Here is a 15,069-nt window from a genome sequence, read left to right on the forward strand (position 1 = left end):
GGGAGGGGAGTCTGATGCCTCCCGGAGGCTCCTGGGAGTCTCTGGACTCCTTAAAGGGCTCCCCCCTGGGGGCCCACCTGTCCTCCTTAGGGCCCTGAGGGACAAAGCTGTGGTCAGAGGAGCGAGAAGAGGTCTGCCGACATGCCTGAGGCGAAACCAGGTGGCTTTCAGAACTGCCCCCCCCCCCCCATGTGGAGATGAGGTCCTCTTTTCTGAATGGGGACTAAGGGTTCCTCTCTTTGTAGGTTTGGGAGAATGGGATTATCTTCTCCATGTGGGAGGGGTTCCCTTCCTTGTGTGGGTGGGGGTGCCTTTCCCTGTGCAGTGAGGGTGTTCCTTTCTCTGTGGGGATTTGGGGGGCGGATCTCTGGGTACAGATGGAGATTCTCTGAATTTGAGTGCTTTCTCTCCATAGGGATGGGAGTGCTGTGTATGTAGACTTGGGGAGTCTTTGCATGGTGACGGGGGTCCTCTACATTTGGGGATGGGTTCCTCTCCATGGGGACCGGGGCCGCTTCTCTGAGTGAGGACCGAGTCCTTTCTCTGCAGGGGAAAGAAGTCCTTGTATGTGTAGAGATTAGGGGTTCCTGTCTGCGTGATGAGGAGAGCTCTGGTCTGTACAAGGGGACAAGACAAGGAGGGGACCTCCTTTCTATAGGAATCGGGGCTTCGCCATGAAGGAGTTAGGGGGCTTTCTCCATACAGGGGCCAGAGGCCCTACGTGCAGTTGGGGGCCCTTCTTTGAATGGCACTGGGGGCATTTGTTTACACGGAAATGAGGCTTTCTCTGTATGAAGAAGTGAACCGAAGAGACGCAAAGCCCCGGAGGAGACCCTCCTCCTGGGGTGCCCAGACCGCTGGCACCAGGCCCACCTGGCTGTGGCGTGGGGGTCCAGCCCTTCACTGCAGCTAGCCAGGAGCCAGCAGGCAGGGGCGGGCGGAAGATGCTGTGGTCAGCACAGGTGTCCAGTTTCCAGCCCAGGGGAAGAGCTAATTATACCCCCAGGACCCGAAAGGTCAGGGCCTGGTGGCCCCGGGTGGATGGGACATGGCCTGCCTGGGGCAAGGGGAAACCTGATCGTTGAGACTCTCAATTTACGCCTGGAAGGGCTGGACTTCTGGGTCTGAGGGAGGAGGGGCCTGGGGGCCCGGACTCCTGGGTTCTGGAAGAAGAGGGCACCGAGCTCTTGCTCAACTGTGAACGTCTTTTACCTCACAGCGGCCAAAACGGCCCCCAAAGGCAAAGATGAGGCCAAACAAGCTCCGAAGGAAGCGGCCCCTCAGGAGGCGCCTGCAGAGCCCCCCAAAGGTGAGACGATGTTCCTGTGGGGTCAGCAGAACGTGTCTCTTCATCCCCCAGGCTCTCCTTGCCCCTCAGCACCCACCCTGCCCTCTCTCCTTCAGCCCTACCTCCAGAGGTAACCCGCCCTCCCCTGCTCACAGCCCTCCGTGGCTCCCCAGTGCCCCCAGGTCAGAGCCCAGCCCCCTCAGCCTGGCCCTCGAGCCCCCAGCAACTGGCCGATTCCACCGAGTCTTGTCCAGCCCTGGACCCCACGGTCCGTCTTCACACCTCTCCTACCCCAAGCCCCATTCAAACAATCCAGTCTACCACCCTGCAATTCACACATGGGGAAACTGAGGCCCAAAGGGGGACACGTGGTCTTTCCCACGTCAGGAAAAGCCACTTTGCCCCGTGGTCTTTGGCATCTGAGCAGAGGGTCCCTCAGACTCTGAGCCCTGCCCCTTAAGTGCCCTGCCGCCCCTTCCTCAGCCTGCCTCAGACCCCCTAATCCTGTCTCCTGAGCAGAAGCCCCACCTGAGGACCAGTCTCCCACTGCTGAGGAGCCCACTGGCCTTTTCCTGAAGAAGCCGGACTCTGTGTCGGTGGAGAATGGTGAGAGGGTCTGAGGAAGGAGGGGCTGGGGACCAGGGCTCCCGGGTCTGAGGGAGGAGGGGCTGGGGTTCCCAACTTCACAGTCCTCTCTGTGGAGTCTCATGGTTTCCGTCTGCCCCCCCCCCCCCCCCAGGAAAAGACACAGTGATCGTGGCCAAGGTGAATGGGAAGGAGCTCCCAGGGAAACCAGCCATCAAGTGGTTCAAGGGAAAGTGGCTGGAACTGGGCAGCAAGAGCGGGGCCCGATTCTCTTTCAAGGAGTCCCACGACTCTGCCAGCAATGTGAGGACCCCGTGGGGGCGTGAGGGCACGTGGGCGAGGGGTGGAGGTTGTGCGGCCCCCGATTCTCAGAAGGCGTGTGGCCTGAGGCCTGGAGCCCCCGTAGGTGGCAAATGGGACTTTGAGGGATGGCGATTGTGTGGGGCAGGAGGAGACGATGTGTGGGTTAGGGCAGGTGCGCTTGGGCACAGTGTGTGCATTTCCAGGAAGGTCTCAGGGGTCAGGGGTGTGGGTCCCCTAGGGACCAAGCTTGCCCAGGCATGGGAAGGGACAGCTGGTCCCTCCTGTGGGGCCAGGGTGAGGCCCCGGAGACGGAGTAGTGAGGTGGGCTCTTGCGGGGGGTGGGGAGGCTGCTGGGGAGTCACATGCACCCACACCTCTGGCCCCGGCCCCCAGGTATACACCGTGGAGCTGCACATTGGGAAGGTGGTACTGGGCGACCGCGGGAATTACCGCCTTGAGGTCAAAGCCAAGGATGTCTGCGACAGCTGTGCCTTCAACATCGATGTGGAGGGTGCGCTGGTGGGGGTCGAGGGGAGCAAAGGGTCGGGCTGGGGTGGGGGTTTCGGCCTGGTGTAGGAGAGCATACACACGTGGGGGTACGATTCAGGGGAGGAGGGAGCAGATGCAGGGGTCAGGGCCTTCAGCACTGGGGAGACACGAGGAGGTGTGTGGGCTTGGGGGTGAGAGGGTTCAGGTTTTGGGTCCCCATGCGAACGCTCAGAAGGTGACTTGAGTGGGTTCTAGGGTCACAGTGCACAGGCTTGAGAAGGTAGCGATACGGGCTTGGAAAGTGAGGTTGAAGGTGAGTGAGGGTGTACAAGCTTAGCCCCCAGATTTGGGGGCATATGTGTGGGCCCCTGAGGGTGTACGCGCTCTGGGGTCTACAGCCCAGGGTGTATGGGGCTTAGATATGGAGGATGCAGGGAATGAGGTCTGGGGAGAAGAGCGTGCTGGCCTGGGTGTGTGGGGGTACAGGCTGCTGAGTGTGTGGTGCGTGGCAGCTAGGGAACGAGGTGTCCAGGCCCAAGTGAGAGAGTGCGCTGATCCAAGAAAGGGGGCCTGGGAGGAGGTTGTGCAGGCCGGAGGGGCGCTCTTTGTCTTAGACCAGGCCTTGCATCCAACTCACCTTCTACTCCCCGATCTCCTCCCCCCAGTACCCCGTCAGGATACCTTTGGGCAAAGTCTAGAAAGCTTCAAGCGTTCGTAAGTGATCCTGGAGCCTGGGAAGAGGTGGGGAGAGGGGGGTCTCCCTTGGGAGGGGAAGCTGCGGGGGAAGGGAGGATCGGGGAAGGCAAGGAGTGGGGGCCCAGGGTGGGCCTGAGGGCACAGGACCTCAGTGGGGTTCACGCCCACTCTCAATGCCACAGGGGTGAAGGGAAGTCAGAAGATGGGGGTGAGCTGGATTTCAGCAGCCTGTTGAAGAAGAGGTGAGCCCACCCCACGTGGCATAGAGAGGGGAGATGGGAACTCACGAAGGAGAAGGATGGTGGGTGAGGTCCCACTGCCACCTCTGGACTCCCTGTGCCCCCCTCTGCCACCTCGTCCATCTACCCATCCCCTGGCCACCCAGCCATCCGTCCATCCGCCCACGCACCTGTCCACCATTCGCCTACACCCGTACTTACACCCACTAACAGCCTGCCCACCGATTCGCCTGCCTACCCGCCCTTGAATCCATCGCCCTCACGTCCGTTTTGCTGTTCACTTAGGCTGCAGTTCACCTACACATTTCTCTGTTCACCTCGCCAAACACCCATCCATCCGCTGGTCCAGCCACCCACTCACCAATCTCATCCATCCATCCCACCAGCTACCTTCGTATCCATTGACTAATCCATCCAGCCCCTTACCTGCCCATCTGCCCATTCATCTGCTCACGCAGCCACTCGTCTGCCCACCGTCTTCCCCCACATGTCCCTCCACCCATCTGCCATTAGCCTGCCAGCCACCTGTTCATTAGCCCATCCGTTCGTCCTTCCCCCGCCCAGTTCCCCCGCTCATCTCTCCTCTCTTTGTTCCCTTCCCTTCCTTCCTTCTTTCCAGAGATCTCCTCACTTTCTCACTCAGCAAACATCTTCTGAGGCCTCCTGTCTACCTGGGCTGAGATCAGGGGACAGAGAGAAGTTTGACTGGGTCCCTCACGTTGCGTCACTGATTGATATGGGCAGATGGGTCTGGTCCAACAGACGTGGACACAGACCAAGACTGTTTAGTGTGATCAGAGAGAGGGTTCCGTAGGGGCCTTGTGAGAACCCAGAGTGAGGGCATCTCATTGCCTGGGAAGGCCAGGAGTGCCTCACAGAGGAGGGAAACTTTGGCAGTAGTCTGAAGAGGAGTCCATCAGGAAGAGAAAGTAGGGAGGGGTCATCCGGGCAGGGAAACATTCTGTGCAAAGGCTAGGGGGCAGGAGGGGGCCCAGAAGGTTCAGGAAAAGGCACGTAGCGTGGTTGGGTGGTTGTGGGGGTGGTGAGGGCATGGTGGGTGGGGCCGTGATCGCCAGGCTGAGCTGCTGGGACTTCCTCCTGAGGGCAGTGGGGACCCATGGAATAATTGTGAACAAAAAAAGTGTGGCATCTGATGTGGAAATTAGGAATATCCTCCTGGGGTCATGTGGGGAACAGCCTGGAGGGGAAGAGGCAGGATGGAGGCCAGGAGGCCAGGGAGGAGTCTGAGTCGATGGGCCAGGTGGGAGAGGATAAGGGACACCAGGCCCAGAGAGAGAGAGAGGGGTGGGGGCACAGCGAGTGGGTGGAGAAGGTGGAGGGAGCGCCTCACCTCCTCCCCCACCTGGGGGCCCTGCCTGCTCTCCCCACCTTCAGGGAGGTGGTTGAGGAGGAGAAGAAAAAGAAGAAAGATGATGATGACCTAGGCATCCCACCTGAGATTTGGGAGCTCCTGAAAGGGGCAAAGAAGAGTGAGTACGAGAAGATCGCCTTCCAGTATGGCATCACGGACCTCCGGGGCATGCTGAAGCGGCTCAAGAAGGCCAAGGTCGAGGTCAAGAAGAGTGCAGGTCAGCACTGCTCTGAGGAGAGATGGGCCCTAACTGTAGGGACCCCAGCATCATGGGTATTGGATATTTGGGCTCTGGACCTCTCTCTTGAAGGTCCCAATCTAAGGAGTAATAGAGCTCTGTTCTCAGGCACCTCTAAGTTCATGGGAGGCTTCCTGACCTTGACCTTGGAGAGCCTGTGGTCTGGGGAGGGAGACCTGGTATCTCTGGGGACAACCAGGGCAGTGAGAACCTCTGAGCCCCATGCCCCCTGCATCCCTCAATCTCCAGCCTTCACGAAGAAGCTGGATCCAGCGTACCAAGTGGACAAGGGCAACAAGATCAAGTTGGTGGTGGAGATCAGTGACCCAGACCTTCCCCTTAAGTGGTTCAAGAATGGCCAGGAGATCAAACCAAGTAGCAAGTATGTGTTGGGGGACAGTCCCTTGCAGGGGTGGGCACGGGAAGAGCTGAGTCCCAGAGAGCGCCCACAAATAAGGCTGGCCACTCTTAACCCAGAAAGGGCGCCCCCTCATCCATATGAAAAGAGCAAATACCTCAATAGAAAATTGACAAAGGAGGGGCGCCTGGCAGGCTCAGTGGGCCCAGCGCATGACTCTTGATCTTGGAGTTGTGAGTTCGGGCCCCACGTTGGGTGTAGAGATTACTTTAAAAAAAAATCTCTCGGGGCACCTGGGTGGCTCAGTCGGTTAAACGTCCGACTTCGGCTCAGGTCGTGATCTCACAGCTCGTGAGTTCGAGCCCCGCCTCAGGCTCTGTGCCGACAGCTCGGAGGCTGGAGCCTGCTTCGGATTCTGGGTCTCCCTCTCTCTCTACACCTCCTCTGCTCATGCTCTGTCTCTCTCTGTCTCAAAAATAAATAAACCTTAAAAAAAAAGGTAAAAAAAAAATCTCTAAAAAAAAATTTGACAAAGGTAATAAAAACAGAAGTTTGGTTGCGAAGAAACCCAAATGGCTAGCATGCCATGGATTACACATTCAACCTTGCAAATGACAGCAACAACAATAAAGGAAGTAATGCAAATAAATAACAGTCTTTCTGCTGTCCAAACGGGCAAAGACTTTACAAAATGATAAAACCCAGTGCTGGAGATGACACGGGGAAATGGGTACACAGATGCTGCTGGTGGGAATGGCACTTGCTGAATCTCTGAAAGGGCAATGTATTAAAAACCTTTCAGATTGTGCAATTCTAAGGGTGCCTGGCTGGCTCAGTCAGTGAGGCGCTAGACTCTCGATCTTGGGGTTGTGAGTTCAAGCCCCACATTGGGTGCAGAGGTTACTTTATTTTTAAATAAAGCGTTTATTTATTTATTTTGAGAGGGAGAGGGAGAGGGAGAGAGAGAGAGAGCAAACAAGCACAGGGAAGGGGCAGAGAGAGGGAGGGAGAATTCCAAGCAGGCTCAATGTTGTCAGCGCAGAGCCCAACGTGGGGCTCGATCTCACAAACCGTGAGATCATGACCTGAGCCAACAATCAAGATTCGGAGGCTTACCCGACTGAGCCACCAGGTGTCCCAAGATTACTTAAAAAAAAAAAAATCCAGATTGCACAATTCAAGGTATTGATCCTAAGTGAATTATGGTTATGCATAGTTGGTCACAAGGATGTTCACTACAGCATTTGCGACTGTAGCAAGAAATGGAAAACCAAAATGTACAATTCCTTACTAGAGTGCTGTGCAGTCACTGAAAAGAGATTCTAAAATATATACTAACACAGGAGCCTGATCAAGATTAGCGTATGGGAAGAAGCATGGTCCCATTTCTGCTTCCTAAAATGTTGATACACGTACGTATAGTTAAGAGATTGGAAAGACAGAGGCTGCCGTGTGGGCAACAGTTATCTCTTGGCTGTTTTTTTAAAGTTTTTAGTTTTTTTAGTTTTTTAGTTTTTTAGTTTTTCCTTGGCTGTTTTTTTAAAGTTATTATTTGAGTAAGCTCTATACCCAACATGGGGTTCAGACTCATGAACCTCCGCGCCCCCGCCAAGATCAAGAGTTACAAGTTCCTCTGACTGAGCCAGCCAGGCATCCCGGCTGTGTTTTCTAAGATTCCCATCAACAAGACACAAAGTGAAGTTAGTTAAGGTCCAGCTTCAGTTGCTGCAACTGAGGCCCTAAGATACATCACTGTAAATGAGAGAGGAATGTACTTCTAGCTGATCGAGGCTGGTGGGTTCGCTCTCAGAGATTTTCTAGGGACTCAGGTTCCACATGTTTGGCCACACCGTTTCTTGTGGCATTGTCCTCCTCTGCGTGATTGAAGCTGGGTCATGGGTACATCTGTGTCTGGCAGACAGGAAAGGGGAAGGAGAGAAGTCCAGAGCAAGCAACTCAGAGGTGGAGATGACCTAGCAGGTTTGCACATCGTACCCACTCGCATTCCATTGGCCCAAGCTCAGTGGGGCCCCGTCTCAGCTGCAAAGGAGGCTGGGAAATGTAGTTCTCTAGGCGGGTAGCTGTGTGTCACTGCTAAATGGAAGGAGAGGATGGATATGGGGGGGGGGGGGAGGGTGCCCAGTTAGGATTTCCACTGTGGTTATTTAAATACTAGAAATTGGGGCGCCTCTGTGGTTCAGTCGGCTAAGCATCCGACTTCAGCTCAGGTGATGATCTCATGGTTCATGAGTTCGAGTCCCACATTGGGTGAGCTCAAGCCCTGTTTCAGGTGAGCTCGTGACCTGCTTTGGGTGAGCCCCGCTTTTCTTTCTTTATGTCTGTCTGTCTGTCTGTCTCTCTCTCTGCCCCTGATGGGATTCTCTCTGCCCTCACTCACTTGTGCTCTCTCTCTCAAAACTAACTAAATAAACACATACACACTAGAAACTGGATCATCTGTCCTTCTTGCACACAATTTGGCTCTGAGAGGGAGTGACGAACTTGCCCCGAGAACTTGCCCTGAGATCTGGCCTGGGTAGATCTACCCTGGGGCGGGGATCTCCTCCAGGCTCTAGGCTGACGTAAGATTTTTGCACCAGGTACGTGTTTGAGAACGTTGGTAAGAAGCGAATTCTCACCATCAACAAGTGCACGTTGGCAGACGATGCTGCTTATGAGGTCGCTGTCAAAGATGAGAAGTGTTTCACTGAGCTCTTCGTCAGAGGCAAGGCTGAGATCTGGGCCTGAGCTTAGGGAGTGGGGCTCTGAAGGGCGTCCCGAAACTACTGACCTCCTGTTCCCCCGTGCCTCACAGAGCCTCCAGTCCTGATTGTCACACCACTCGAGGACCAGCAGGTGTTTGTGGGCGACCGGGTGGAAATGTCAGTGGAGGTGTCAGAAGATGGCGCCCAGGTCATGTGGTAAGTGACTCTTGATCCTTGAGCTCCATACAGGTGCCCACTGCTTCTTTGCCTCAGCTCTGATGTTTATGACCCCTCTTGGGGATTCTGGAGCTTTAACAGTCACCAGGAGACCTCAGCCTTTCTCTGTAAATCCTGACCTCTTTCTAGAACTTCTGACCTCTACCCATCTCATCTTCTTCCAGGTCCTTTTCCTGATCCCTGCAATTTCAGATTCATTTATTCATCCATTCAACCAATCATCCATCCTTTGGTCCGTCCACTCCTGTATCCATCACCCAACCATCCATCCATCCATCCATCCATCCACCCACCCCTGACCCATCTATCCCATTGGTTCATCCATCCATCCATCCATCCATGACCCATCTATCCCATTGATTCATCCATCCATCCACCCTTGACCCATCTATCCCATTGGTTCATCCATCCGTCCACCCTAGACCCGTCTATCCCATTGGTTCATCCATCTGTCCACCCTAGACCCATCTATCCCATTGGTTCATCCATCCGTCCACGCTAGACCCATCTATCCCATTGGTTCATCCATCCATCCATCCATCCATCCATCCATCCATCCATCCACTCTCCCACCCATCTCCTCATCCATTCACCCATCCAACAAATATTTATTGAGCACCTGTTATATGATGGCACTCTTCTGTATATTGGAGATATAATGGGGAGAAAATATATCAGCATGGTACTTGCTCTCATGGACTTTAGAATCTGGTAAACTTCCAGGGTGCATGTGCGGGAGACAGAGACATGCATTAGCCAAGTCATCACATGAATAAATATAAAAGTTCTATTTTGACAGGTGTTTCCAAGGAGCACAAACTGATGCTGTAACCACTTTTTAATAGGAAGGAGGGACTCCAGAGGTCAGGGAAGCCTTCCTAGAAAAGGTGACGGGGGAGCTGAGATTTGAATGATGAGTAGGTAGAAGAGAAGTAGGAGGGGAGAAGTTTCCCAGGCAGGGAAGTACCATGGACAGAGGCCACACCATTTGACGTCTTTGTGACGTCATCCTCCTTGCTCTGATATCTCCCAGTGACCTTCTTGTGTCCCTTGACCTCCCACCGGGAACTTACGGCATCTCCCTGTGGCCTGTGACTTCCTGTGACCCGTCATTCCACCTGTGACCCATCTATTCAAGATGTTTCTGCCACCCTTCATCTCTCCCCCCTCCTGGCCCCTCCCTTCCCCCCCTGACCTCTGCTCAGGACTGTCTGTCCGGCCCTTGGCTCCCCCTCTGATATCCAACCCAGGGCTATGCGGGTGCCTCACTTCTTCCCTACACGTCCCCCCCGCCTAGGATGAAAGACGGCGTGGAATTGACACGGGAGGATTCCTTCAAGGCTCAATACCGCTTCAAGAAGGATGGGAAGCGTCACATTCTCATCTACTCGGAAGTGACCCTGGAGGATAGGGGTCGCTACCAGGTCATGACCAATGGCGGCCAGTGTGAGGCCGAGCTCATTGTGGAAGGTACGGGGCCTCCAGGTGGGGCGGGGCCCCCTGCTCCTGCTTCTCCTCACAGCTCAAAGTCGCTCAGGCCCCGGGGCGCCTGGCGGGCTCAGTTGGAAGGGCCAGAGTGGGATTCTTGACCTCAGGGTCATGAGTTCAAGCCCCATGTTGGGCATAGAGATTACTTAAATAAATAAATAAACTTAAAAAACATTGTTCAGGCCCCAAATCTTGCAGCTGTCCTTGAGTCCTCTCTGGGCCTCCCACCTCGCATGTAATTCAGCGAGTCCTGGCAGCTCCACCCTCAAAGGATATCCGAGATCTGACCCCTTTTCCCCATTGCCCTCACCTGGCCCAGGTCTTCTCCACCCCTCATGCCTGGACTATTGCAGTAGCCACTGGGTGCTCTGTTTCCACAGCTGCCCTCCTCCCCACTGACACACCAGCCAGAGGGATCCTTGTAAAATCCAAGCCTAATAGTGAAAGCTGAATTCACCCTGTCATCTAGGGCCCGGGTCAGTTTCCTGTTATATAAGGTGTCACCATCTCTACCGGGGGAGGCTGGGTGAAGGGAAACAGGAATGTGCACTGTTTTTGCAAAACGCTTAGGAGTCTATAATAACTTAAGTATTAAAAAAAAAAAAACCCAAGTTATTTATTTTTAAGTTTATTTATTTTGAGAGGGCGTGCATAAGAGAGAGCATGAGTGGGGGAGGGGCAGAGAGGGAGAGAGAGAATCCCAAGCAGGCTCTGCACTGACAGTGGGGCTTGAACTCACAAACCGTGAGATCATGACCTGAGCCCAAATCGAGAGTCAAACGCTCAACAGACCGAGCCCCCCAGGCACCCCCCCCCAGACCAAGTTATTTATGGGCCAAATAAATTATGGTAGGTCCACACGTAGCCATAAAAAGGACGGTGTAAAATTAACTGATAAGCAAGGATTTCCAAGCTACTGTGTTATTTGGTGAAAAAGCAAATGCGTTACTATTTGCCTGGAGGGGAGGAGGGAACGGAGGGAGGGAGGAGAGAAAGAAAATGTGTATATGTATTTGCTTCTATAGCCATAGACTAAATGGGTGGTGCCTTTAGAGAAGGGCTGATTGGAGATGGGTAAGTGGGAGATTTCCCCTACTGTATCTAAATCTATTTCCTTTATTTTTATACCATGTAAATGCATCATTTTATTTATTTATTTATTTATTTATTTGTTTGTTTGAGAGAGAGATAGCTAGAGTCTGTGCATGGAGGAGGGGCAGAGAGGGGGGGGGACAGAGGATCCAAAACAGGCTCTGTGCTGACAATGGAGAGCCCGATGGAGGGCTCGAACTCACGAACCATGAGATCATGACCAGAGCCAAAATCAGGCACTTAACTGACTGAGCTGCCCAGGCGCCCTGCAGCATTTTATTGAAAAAACAAAAATTCGGGGCACCTGGGTGGCTTAGTGAGTGAAGTGTCATCCGATTCTTGGTTTGGGCTCAGGTCATGATCTCACGGTTCATAGGTTTGAGCCCTGCATCTGGCTCTGCACTGACAGTATGGAGTCTGCTTGGGATTCTCTCTCTGTCTCTGTCTCTGTCTCTCTGCCCCTCCCTGGCTTGCTCTCTCTCTCTCTCTCTGTTTGTCAAAAAATAATAATAATAAATAAATTAAATAAATAAATAAACAAACATAAACTAATTTTTAAATAAAAAATTTTAAAAACTGTAAGTCAGATCCCCACCATCTTCCCAACACTCCCTAGTGGCTCTTGACTTGCGTGACTTAACAGAGTCATTTCTGGGGTCCCCAAGGTCTATGATCTGGCCCCGTCTGCCCCTGCCCGTCTCATCTCCTGCCACGTCTGCCTTGCTCATTGCACACTGGCCTGTTTGCCGTTTCCCACACCAACAAGCCTGTTCTGCCCAACAGGGCCTTGGTACATGCTGCTCCCTCCACCTGGGAGACTCTTCTGCATTTTCCTATGGACTCTTACCTGCCTTTCCTCAGGCCTCAAAACTCCCACTTGTTGTGCATTTACATGTTTCCCTGTTTGCCGACTGTCTCCCCACTAGAACATGAGCTCCACAAGGCCCCTGGATGTGTCTGGGTTGTTCACAGCTGTATCCCCAGTGCCTGGAACAGTGCTTGGCACACAGTGGGTGCTTACAAATATTTGTCGGCTGACTGGAGTTTTGATAGCCCCATGTCCTTCTCTCCCTGTCCAGAGAAACAGCTGGAGGTCCTACAGGACATCGCAGATCTGACGGTGAAGGCCTCAGAACAGGCCGTGTTTAAGTGCGAGGTGTCTGATGAGAAGGTGACAGGCAAGTGGTACAAGAATGGGATCGAGGTGCGACCCAGCAAGAGGATCACCATCTCCCATGTGGGGAGGTGCGGAGCAGACTGTGGGGGTGGCTGGGGGTGGGGCAGGGTGGGGCATATACATCAGTTAGCTATCGCTGCATAACAACCATCCCCATACTTAGTGGTTTAAGAGAGAAGATGTATTTAATCATGAGTCCACAGGTTGGTTCGGGGCTGGCTGATGTAGGACGGCCTTTCTCATGCCTCTGTGGTCAGCTGAATGTCTGTTGGGCCGATCTTCCTGGGCTCCATCGGGACCTCAGCCAGGACACCTGGGCTGCCTCTGCCCTGGTCCACGTGACATCTCATCCCCTAGTAGGCTAGTCCTGGCATATTCATGTGGCAGAAGCAGGCATCCCCAGAGACAGCAGAAGCAAATAAGGCCTCCGTGGCTTGCACTGGGAACTTTCCCAGGGTCACCTCTGCCATATTCTCTCAGGCAAAGGAAGCCACAGGCCGCAAGGCCTCATCTCAAGGGGCGTGCACGCAGGGAGGGGAAAGCCTGTGGCCATATTTGCAAACGGGTGACTACAAAGGCGGGGGAGACATCTCGCTAGAGAAACCAGGGGCTGGAATTCAACAGGCGGCGCAGGGATACCTGAGGTAACATGTGCTAACATTCGCAGGATGCAGAGCACCCCCGTGATGCCAGTAGAAGGGCCTAAACACAGTTGCTCCCAAACGCAGTTGTGCGTCGCCTTTCCCGACAACAGCTCTTGGCAGGATGTAGGCTTTTGCCGGGTTCTGTGCAGGGACCCCTGTCTGCTGCCGTGTCAATAATTCATTAAAAAAAATTTTTTTATGTTTATTTATTTTTGAGAGAGACAGAGTGCAAGCAGGGGAGGGGCAGAGGGACGGGAAGACATAGGATCCGAAGCGGGCTCCAGGCTCCGAGCTGTCAGCACAGGGCCTGACGCGGGGCTCGAACTCACGAACCGTGGATCATGACCTGAGCCGGAGTCGGGCACTTAACCGACTGAGCTACCCAGGCGCCCCTGGGGGGGGGGGGGTGTCAGTAATTATGAGAAGGAATCCCAGCGCTTACAGGGCACTTATTATGTGCCAGGGAGATTTTTAAATGCTTTCAACAACCTCGGTCTGGATTGTTATCATTACATCTGCTTCACAGATGAAGAAAACCGGCACAGGGAGCTTAGGCAACTTGCCCAAGGTCACACGGTTAATAAGTGGCAGAACTGAGATTTGAACCCAGATGATAGCATTCCAAAACCCAGGATAAAAATGGTGGGCATAGCCATGTAGACTGCGTTGAAGAGAGTGTTTCTTGGGGAGCCTGGCTGGCTCGGTTGGAAGAGCGTGTAACTCTTGATCTCGGGGTTGTGAGTTTGAGTCCCACGTTGGGTGTAGGGATTACTTAAGTAAGTAAATAAACATAAAAAAAAGAGGGTGTTTCTCCACGGTGGCCCCCAGGGTGACCCTCCCCTGCCTTGTCCCCCGCCCAAACCTCTTAGAGTCCACAAGCTGGTGATCGATGATGTCCACCCTGAGGATGAGGGGGACTACACATTCGTGCCCGATGGCTATGCCCTGTCCCTCTCGGCCAAGCTCAACTTCCTGGGTGAGGATGCCCCTCTATTTTCCCCGGGGAGAAGGCACAGCACTCACCTTCCCGGACCCCAGGGCCCGGACGCTCTCCTTCAGGATTAGGTTCCCCTAATGTACATTAGGGGTGACAGCAGGCATCTGCTGACCTCACGGGTGGAGTCAGATGGGACGATGGAGGGAGAGAGCACGGATGTGTCCATCTCGGTCATGGGCCTGAACCCGTCCCCACACCCCCGGGTCCCTGGGTGATGCCAGACCTTCCCCTCAGCTTCTGGGGTGGGAAAAGGGGCCCACTGGATGTAGAGCTAAATGTGCCATCTTCTGTGTCCTCCAGAAATCAAGGTGGAGTATGTACCCAAGCAAGGTAAGGACCAGGGGCTGCTGTGGCAAGCTGGGGACCCCTCCTGGGTCTGAGGGAGGAGGGTGCTGGGGCCCCGGACTCCTGGGTCTGAGGGAGGAGGGCGCTGGGGCCCTGGACTCCTGGGTCTGAGGGAGGAGGGCGCTGGGGTCCCGGACTCCTGGGTCTGAGGGTGGAGGGCGCTGGGGCCCCGGACTCCTGGGCCTGAGGGAGGAGGGGGCTGGGGCCCCGGATTCCTGGGTCTGAGGGAGGAGGGCGCTGGGGCCCCGGACTCCTGGGTCTGAGGGAGGAGGGCGCTGGGGGCCTGGATTCCCGGATTTCTCTGACTGTTGGAATCAGCTGTTAGGGAATGCAGCTTGCCTTGGCGGGGATCGAGATGACCCCACTACCCATTGCTAGGTTCCCCAATATCTCTTCTCTGCCACTAGAGCCACCAAAGATCCACCTGGACTGCTCAGGAAAGACCTCAGAGAATTCGATTGTGGTTGTGGCCGGAAACAAGCTGAGGCTCGACGTGTCCATCACTGGAGAGCCTCGTCCTGTCGCCACCTGGCTGAAGGAGGATGAGGTATGGTGGGGCTTCCCCCATGCCCTGACTTCTCCCTCTCAGCGCTGCTGGGCAACTTTAGGCAAGTCACTTTCCCTCTCTGAGCTACAGTTTCATTGTTTGTAAAATGAGAATGATGACCCTTCTTCAGAGGGTTGTTTTGAAGACTGAAGATTATATTTGTCCATCACGTGGACAATGCCTGCCACGTGCTGGGTGCTCCCTCCCTCCGCCAATCCATCCATCCATTAATCCATTAATCAATCAGTCAGTCAGCCAACCAACCCAGC

General features: G+C 54.3%; 1 protein-coding gene across 1 annotated transcript in view; it reads left to right on the top strand.

The window, feature by feature from the left end:
* Positions 1-15,069, top strand: part of MYBPC2 (myosin binding protein C2) — a 25,389-nt gene continuing 10,320 nt past the window's right edge. The window contains exons 1-16 of the mRNA XM_027037026.2: positions 1-160; positions 1,220-1,309; positions 1,808-1,894; positions 2,028-2,176; positions 2,570-2,687; positions 3,331-3,379; positions 3,544-3,603; positions 4,996-5,189; positions 5,460-5,592; positions 8,169-8,293; positions 8,384-8,489; positions 9,808-9,980; positions 12,170-12,335; positions 13,781-13,887; positions 14,209-14,238; positions 14,661-14,800. Coding sequence (XP_026892827.1) covers positions 142-160; positions 1,220-1,309; positions 1,808-1,894; positions 2,028-2,176; positions 2,570-2,687; positions 3,331-3,379; positions 3,544-3,603; positions 4,996-5,189; positions 5,460-5,592; positions 8,169-8,293; positions 8,384-8,489; positions 9,808-9,980; positions 12,170-12,335; positions 13,781-13,887; positions 14,209-14,238; positions 14,661-14,800 — 1,746 coding nt within the window. The 5' untranslated portion in view covers positions 1-141. The remainder of the gene's footprint in view (positions 161-1,219; positions 1,310-1,807; positions 1,895-2,027; positions 2,177-2,569; positions 2,688-3,330; positions 3,380-3,543; positions 3,604-4,995; positions 5,190-5,459; positions 5,593-8,168; positions 8,294-8,383; positions 8,490-9,807; positions 9,981-12,169; positions 12,336-13,780; positions 13,888-14,208; positions 14,239-14,660; positions 14,801-15,069) is intronic.

This window comes from Acinonyx jubatus, chromosome E2, assembly GCF_027475565.1.
Source record: "Acinonyx jubatus isolate Ajub_Pintada_27869175 chromosome E2, VMU_Ajub_asm_v1.0, whole genome shotgun sequence".
NCBI lineage: Eukaryota > Metazoa > Chordata > Mammalia > Carnivora > Felidae > Acinonyx > Acinonyx jubatus.